The sequence below is a fragment of the Capsicum annuum genome, chromosome 4, assembly GCF_002878395.1.
Source record: "Capsicum annuum cultivar UCD-10X-F1 chromosome 4, UCD10Xv1.1, whole genome shotgun sequence".
Lineage (NCBI taxonomy): Eukaryota > Viridiplantae > Streptophyta > Magnoliopsida > Solanales > Solanaceae > Capsicum > Capsicum annuum.
The window spans coordinates 10,649,378-10,657,570 of NC_061114.1; the positions used below are offsets into that span (position 1 = coordinate 10,649,378).

At 32.0% G+C, this 8,193-nt stretch overlaps 2 protein-coding genes across 2 annotated transcripts; both read left to right on the top strand.

Moving 5' to 3' along the window:
* Positions 1-3,766: 3,766 nt before the first annotated feature.
* Positions 3,767-6,307, top strand: LOC124897639 (LRR receptor-like serine/threonine-protein kinase GSO2). The gene is made up of 2 exons (XM_047410714.1): positions 3,767-4,751; positions 4,996-6,307. Exons 1-2 carry the CDS (start codon positions 3,776-3,778, stop codon positions 6,291-6,293), a joined length of 2,274 nt encoding a protein of 757 aa, XP_047266670.1. The 5' UTR covers positions 3,767-3,775; the 3' UTR covers positions 6,294-6,307.
* Positions 6,294-7,904, top strand: LOC107856692 (probable LRR receptor-like serine/threonine-protein kinase At3g47570; the record flags this gene model as incomplete). Its single annotated transcript, XM_047410715.1, has 2 exons — positions 6,294-6,987; positions 7,083-7,904. Coding segments are annotated over 2 exons (1,032 nt in total), but the record flags the coding sequence as incomplete, so codon positions are not given.
* Between the last annotated feature and the right edge of the window lie 289 nt (positions 7,905-8,193).

Genomic DNA, 8,193 nt, shown 5'->3' on the forward strand with positions numbered 1-8,193 from the left:
AAATATCAATACCAAGTTCTTACTTGGTATTGATATTTATTAGTCTTAGGGTCTTTTCTCTTGTTAGGGTTCTTAGATTAATGAATATTGTGTGTCAAGTTTCTATCTCTTTCTTTGTAAATCTTGTTAACATTGTGTTATTGAATATAAAAGTCTAGTGAAGCCGTGTGGGCTCTTTCGGTTCACTAGCAATAATGTCTTTGTTGTTCTTGTTGTTAAACTCACTTTTCTAGTTCAAACAAGTGTTGCAAGACTAGTGAAGCCGTGTGTGGCCATTTTCGATTCACTAGTACTTTGTTGTTCATCTTGTTGTTCTTGTGTTGGTTGAAATCTCTTGATACACACTTAACATTGTATCAGGGGTCTAAGTGAATTTTCAGGACAAGTTTGAGAATCTGGCGATAACTTTAACCTATTTTATTTATGTATGATAAAACAAATAAGTAGGAGAGATTTTAAATTTTTTAATAAAAGATTTAAGCATTGATTGTTAAAAATTTAAACTTTGAAAAAGATATATATAATGAAAAGTGTTGCAAATTAAGTAATTGTAAGAAATTGATTTTTCCTCAAATTCTAAAGGAGTAACTGAAAGTATAAAAAAAAACTCCAAATTAATTATAATTAATAATTAATAATATGTCTTTGTGGAGGACGTGGGGGAGGAAAGTATAAAAATAACGTGCACGTACGACAATTGATTAGTATACGTTCTTTTAAAATATTATTTTAATTTTCTGTTATATTGTCTAACCTTTTTAAAATGTAGAAATTAGTTTTGAAAATTTGCAAAAAAATAAAATGATGATTAAAAGAAAGAGATATGTATTATGCTACAAATAAAGTGAGTGACAATACCTAATTACAATGTATTGTGAAAAATAATCATGTCACGCGTTATTTTATAATATCTTTCACGTGTTGTAAAATTTGGCGGGATATCTTGAAAATTTTCGCGATAAGATGATTACTCTGCAAATAAAGACACTATTAAATATAAATATTGAGGATTTCAAATACGAACATGATTCTGGTGATACTAACTAAATGTTTAACCTGAAGTAGGAACAAAAGAAATTAATGAGAAGTTGAGAGAAAGTCGAGGTTTGTAAGATAAATCGATTATTATTAGCATCAATAATAAGAAAATCATGTGCAATTTACAATAAAAATCGGTATATACATAATTGCAAACAAACACGAAATTAACAAAGCAAGAGGCAAAAAAAGAAGTTTGAAAAATATTTTCGAAGGAGAAAAAGAAACAAAAGTTAGAAAGGATTCAAGAAGAAGTGCAAATTACTCTTTTGACTAGTAGCGTCTAAAGTCGAACATGGAATAATCTTCTGATTGAAATTCCTTCCATACAATTTTGACTGAAAAGAAAAATAAATAGTCCAAAGAAAAAATAAAATTGGAATAATAGTAAAACTTGAATGTGATCAAACTGAACAAAAATTGGGTTCTTGAACATATTAGTGTCATGTTTTTTTTTTTAAAAAAAATAAAATAATTACTAATTGAAGAGTGTGGTGCGGAGAAGTTAACAGACGTGGGGATGTAAATTTACTCAAAATATAACTTGTAAGTAGTTGTTGTTTTTTTATGCACAAATTATTTATATTTATTGGTGGACTTTTAAATTTCCAAATAATTATGCAGTTAAAAGTAATATTTTGGACGAATTTTGCTGCAAAGGAATAATTGTGGAAAATTTATTTAAATATTTAATATAAATAATTTGATAAATTTCCACAAAAAAGTGTTCTGTTCTTATTAAAATTTAATTTTTAAGTTTAAATAATATACATTACTTTCACAAAAAAAAAAAAAGAAGCGGTTGGTTTTTTTTATTTTTTTTTAAAAAGGAGCAGCAGTTGAAATAAGTAAGTTAAATTAAGAATTAACTTTTAAAATAAAAAATAAATATTTAATAGTAACAATATGTAACTTCCCAAAAAAACAAAAAGTCATAAATGTGATTTGCAAAGAAAAGAGTCCAAACGTGCGTGGAGTTAATTTCCTAGATTTTAGGAGAAATCGTGGAAGGTTAGTTTAAATATATAGTACTACACCCATATTATATTAGGTGTCTGTTTTTGCTGAAAATAATTGTTTTATTTTATTTACTTAAATTTTAAATTAAGATAAGTTTATTGTATTTATTTCAATATTACCCTTATCATAAAATGACAATGTAAAGTGTATTTAATCAAATTTATATTTTTTGAATGCATAACAGGGTTACTTTAGTAAAATAAACCTCTATTAAATATTTTCTTAAGATGAGTGTCAGGTCAATAAGAGTCACTTAAAACGAAACGGAGGAAGTAATATAAAATATCTATCATATTACTTGACATATTTCTTAAGAAATTTTGTCTTCAAAATAATTGAAATATTTAAATAATCAAAAAATAATTAGATATATTTTTTCAATTTTCCTTAGTAATTTAATGAAAGAGTAATTAACGAAATTTAATGTGAATTTAATAAAGTCATATTAGTCAATTTATATCCTTATTAAAGTTGTATAAAAATACATGCCAAAAAATATGAGAAACTAACTTCGTACAAAAAAAATAAAATAAACGTGCTAATTATCCCAAAAAATAATGTAAACTGTTTGCAATTTTTATTTTTCTGTAAAAAGGAGCAAATAGATAATCATTGTAATGATGAAAAATAACTGCTGACTTTATTTTAAAAAAAGTACTGCAAAATATAAATAACTCAACATTTATTAAAATTTTAAATTAATAAAAATAATAGTAACTAATAACTAATTTTAACTAATTTGTCCTAAAATTAGCAAATGGCATTGTTACAGACTGACACTTGACAAGTTTTAGAGCAAGACTTTCTTGCTATTTAGTATATATAGATATAGATATGATGTAATAAATGAAGAAACGTTGTTTTTACCATTTTCTTTAGAAAAAAGATTCAAAAGAAAAATTTCTAGATGACCTCAGACATCTATACATCCAACTTTGGGTGTGTATAAGTAAACACTTAAACTATCATAAAGTTAAACAGTTAAACACATGCGCCCTAAGTGAAAAATCATGTGAGATGCACACATTCTACATGTCATATCGTGTGAGATAATATAAGCCAAAATAGATATGAGCAAAATAGAGCCCTTTTTTTTTTTGTCGTTTAAACTCATGTATACTATTTGCATTCTCATTTTCAACAATGTGAGATACACACCACAAGAATGTCAAGAAAAGTTGAATTCTTGATGTGCCCTCACAAGTAAATAAAAACACACATTTGTGTCCACACTTTAGTATGTGCCGGAACGGAGATAGAAGGTTGTCTACGGATTCAACTGAACTCAGTAGCTTTAGTCCAAATTCAGTATTTTTATTAAGAAAATTCACTAAATATGTATAAATTTAAATTTAGAACCAGGTTATCAACGCCTGACACATGTCGCTATTTATAAATTTTAACCTATAAAATTCAAGTTCTGACTCCCCGCTTCTCAAGGTTTAGTGTTACATTTTTATTGACAGCTTTACTTTCTTTCCGATGAATTTGTGTAAAACACACGGTTTGCAAGACTTAGTTGATTTGGTGTGTTTCAAATGGACAAGTCCTTGGGGCCTACATAAGCTGGAAAATAAATTAAGTTAGGGAACAATATTCAAAAAACGATTTAAAAGAAAAGTATCCCAAAAAAGATATTCTTAAAAATTATCACTATATAAAGTCTCAAATACCACAAGTTACTAGCCATACCATTTTCCTACTAATTTATGCAATTATGGAGAAAATATTCACCTCTTTGCTCTTCTTGCTTCACTATGTTATGGTTAGTTCAGCCATGACCCAAACCAACACTACCACTGATCAATTAGCTCTTCTTTCCTTAAAATTCCAAATCATTTCGGATCCCTTTCACTTCTTGGATGAAAGTTGGTCTCCCGCTATCTGTGTTTGCCATTGGGTTGGAGTCACTTGTGGCTCTCGTCACCAGCGGGTCAAGTCCTTGAACCTTTCTAATATGGCTCTTACAGGCAGAATTCCACAAGATTTTGGAAACCTGTCATTTCTTGCTTCTCTTGACTTGGGAAGGAACAACTTCCATGGAAATTTGCCTCACGAAATGGCACGCTTGCGTCGGATTAAGTTTCTTGATTTAAGTTTCAATAACTTTAGAGGGGAGGTTCCTTCTTGGTTTGGGTTCTTACACCAACTTCAAGTTTTAAGTCTTAAGAATAATAGTTTCACCGGCCCCCTTCCCTCTTCATTTTTTAACATTTCAAAGCTTGAAATGTTGAATTTGGCATTCAATTCCTTAGAAGGTCATATCCCTGTGTCTCTCTCGAATGCCTCGAGGTTGGAGAGGTTAGATTTATCTGGTAATTTTCTTCAAGGGAACATTCCAAAAGAAATCGGTAACCTTCACAACCTGAACTGGTTGGCCATACAAGATAATCAACTTATGGGTTCTGTACCATTAACAGTTTTCAATATTTCTAGGATCGAAGTCATTGCATTTACAGGCAATAGCTTATCAGGAAATCTTCCAAATGGTTTATGTAATGGTCTCACAATACTCAAAGGGCTTCATCTATCCAAAAACAAGCTTCATGGTCATATGCCTACAAGTTTGTCGAATTGTTCACAACTTCAAATTTTGTCTTTATCATATAATGAGTTTGATGGACCAATACATAGTGAAATTGGAAGATTGAGTAACTTGCAGTTCTTGTATCTTGGATTTAACCATTTCAAAGGTATGTTTTTATCTTATGAATACTAGCACTATAATATGTACATCCTTCTTAAGACTTTGATCAATAACAATATAAATGAAGGAAAAAGAAGTATAAAGCTAGAACATAATTTTCTGAGCTCTTGTCAATACCTTATCCCATTACCAATTCTTCTTCATCAAGTCAAACTAAAGCATCAATCACATAGATAAGCACTGAGCTAACTAGTTCATATCACTTCTATTCTTACTTCATGTGTTGACAGGTGAAATACCCAAAGAGATAAGCAATCTCGTTGAGTTGGAGAAACTTGATCTTCCGGTTAATAGTTTTAGTGGTTCGCTTGATATGGAGATCTTCAACATATCAGGGCTAAGAATAATTGATCTTTCACTCAACAATCTATCGGGAAGCCTCCCACCAAACATAGGTTCTATCTTACCCAACATTGAAGAGCTTTATCTGGCCAACTTAACCAATCTTGTTGGGACTATACCCCATTCCATCTCCAATTGTTCAAAACTTACAATCCTAGAGCTTTCTGTCAACCAACTCACTGGCTTGATTCCCAATTCTCTTGGATATTTGACTCATCTACAGTTACTAAATTTAGTGGAAAACAATTTAACCAGTGACTCATCATTAAGCTTCCTGACTTCCTTAACCTATAGCAGAAATTTAACAGTTCTTGATATATCTTTCAACCCTCTAAATGGCATGCTTCCAGCCTCTATAGGGAACCTTTCCCCATCTCTTATAAGATTTTACGCCAACAGTTGCAAGATCAAAGGGCGAATTCCAAATGATTTTGGGAACTTAAGCAGCTTGTTAGACCTTGATCTTTCTGAGAACAGCATGGCTGGATCGATTCCCACAACAATTGGCAACTTGAGAAACATTCAGCGCTTCAACTTGAGTAACAACAAACTTATAGGATTTATTAGAGATCATATATGTAAATTGCAGCATTTGGGTGCTATTTACTTGGGACAAAATCAACTTTCAGGATCCCTTCCTAATTGTTTAGGGAACATTACTTCGCTTAGAGAGATACATCTTGGTTCCAATGAATTGAGTTCCAATATTCCATCAAGCTTATGGAATCTTGAGGATCTAATGGTTCTTGACTTATCGTCAAACAATATGGTTGGTTCATTACCTCTAGAAATTGGGAACCTAAAGGCTGCGATACTGATAGACCTGTCAATGAATCAATTGTCAAATGGAATTTCTAGAGAAATTGGAAGCTTGCAAAATCTGGCAAACCTTTCTTTGAGACACAACAAGTTACAAGGAGCTATACCTGACTCAATGAGCAACATGGTGGGTTTGGAATTCCTAGACCTTTCTCACAATAATATATCTGGAATCATTCCTAAGTCTTTGGAGAAACTTCAAAACTTGAAGTATTTCAATGTTTCTGTCAACAAATTGTATGGGCAAATACCCTCGGGGGGTCCTTTCAAGAACCTCTCGAGTCAGTTTTTCACCTACAATGAAGCATTGTGTGGTTCTTCAAGATTTAGTGTCCCGCCATGCCCCGCATTATCAATGGACAAATGAAATAGGAGAAGATTGCTAGTTCTATTTCTTTTGCTAGGACTTGCAATTTTGTTTGTTCCTATCATATTTGTGTTTTTATGGCTAAGGTATAGAAGAGGTAAAAGAGCTCCTCAACAAGCAGATTCATTGTCTACCGTAAAAAGAGAAAGAGTTTCATACTATGAATTACTCCAAGCAACTGATGCACTTAGCGAGAGTAATTTGATTGGTTCTGGGAGTTTTGGCTCTGTTTACAAAGGCGTTCTCAGAAGTGGAACTGCCATTGCAGTTAAAGTGTTTAATCTACAACTGGATGCGGCATTCAAGAGTTTTGATACGGAATGTGAAGTTTTGCGTAGCCTTCGCCATAGGAATCTCGTAAAAGTCATTACTAGTTGTTCCAACCTTGATTTTAAAGCTTTAGTTCTAGAGTATATGCCTAATGGAAGTCTTGAGAAGTATTTGTATTCGCACAACTACTTCCTAGACATCAGGCAGAGGCTAAGCATAATGATAGATGTGGCATGTGTTTTGGAATATCTTCACCATGGGTGCTCGTTCCCTGTGATCCACTGTGATCTAAAGCCTAGTAATGTATTGCTGGACGAGGATATGGTTGCCCACCTAAGCGACTTTGTCATTTCAAAACTGCTTGGTGAAGATGAGAGTGATTTATACACAAAAACATTAGCAACATTGGGTTATATTGCGCCAGGTACGTCTCTTGATTTTTCTTTGCACATTTCTTTTCCCTTTCTCTTTTTCCACCAAGTTATCATGTTACATCTTTAAATAATTGTTTGATTGTAGAGTATGGACAAGATGGATTGGTGTCTACTAAATGTGACGTGTATAGTTATGGAATCATGTTGCTGGAAACGTTTACTAGGAGAAAGCCTAGTGAGTTTGAGGGAGATCTTAGCTTGAAGCACTGGGTGAGTTATTCACTTCCTGATGCAGTAATGGATGTTCCGGATTCCAACTTGGTTCCACCGATGGATAATCACTTGAAGAAGAAGTTAGAATGTGTAGCATCAATCATGAAAGTGGCACTAGATTGTTGTGTTGAATCTCCAGTAAGACGGATGAACATGAAAGATGTTGTAGGGATGCTGCAAAAGATCAAAATTCAACTTCTCGCATGTTGAACATGCTCTTGTCAATTCTTGTTCCAAATAACTTTTTTTGTTGAAAATGTTTGCTGAATAATTGTATTAAGGTAAAATATTATGTCCATTTTCCATAGAGATGTCAGTCGAGGCCGAATCGCACAAAAAGTATGTTTTAGAGGGGTATTTTGGTACTTTTCCTTCCCAGAAACCTCTCACACCAATTAAATAACACCCTAAACGTTATTTACTCAACTATTATTAGTTTTATAATATATCAAATTCTACACTACCTCCAAGAACAAGAAATCAAGAATTTAATCCTTTCAATTCAAGATTCTCAAGAAACGGATCAAGATCCGGGCTCCATCTTTCAAATTTTATAATCTAAGGTATGTGGAAATACTCTAAAAATCTTGGGTATAAGTTTAAATGTTTTATCAAGATTAAAGATCCCCAATTAGGTTTCTTGATGAATTGTTCGATATTGTTTTCGAAATATATGCATCATGGGATTGTTTTGCTGAAAATATATGTTGTCTTGAACCATTTTTCATGGAAGTTGAACTATAACTATGTATATTTGATTTGGTATGTTTTGTAAGGTTTGAATGAGAGCATGAATGATCAAAACTCCCTCTTTTATTGGGATATTGTCGATTTTGATTGTTGTGAGTTGTTTAAAGGCATGAACTTTCTAAATGAAAAACTAATGGGTGAATGCTTGTTAAATGATCATGGTTTTGTACTATTTATTACATGTTGAGTATATGGTTGCACATGATAAATGTTTATTGTGTCAAATTAACAAC

Bases quoted from the DNA above. Each gene is read 5' to 3' on its own strand.
- LOC124897639 (XM_047410714.1), top strand. From the start codon at position 3,776: ATGGAGAAAATATTCACCTCTTTGCTCTTCTTGCTTCACTATGTTATG. The intron at 4,752-4,995 runs GTATGTTTTTAT...ATGTGTTGACAG, and splicing joins TGGATTTAACCATTTCAAAG to GTGAAATACCCAAAGAGATA.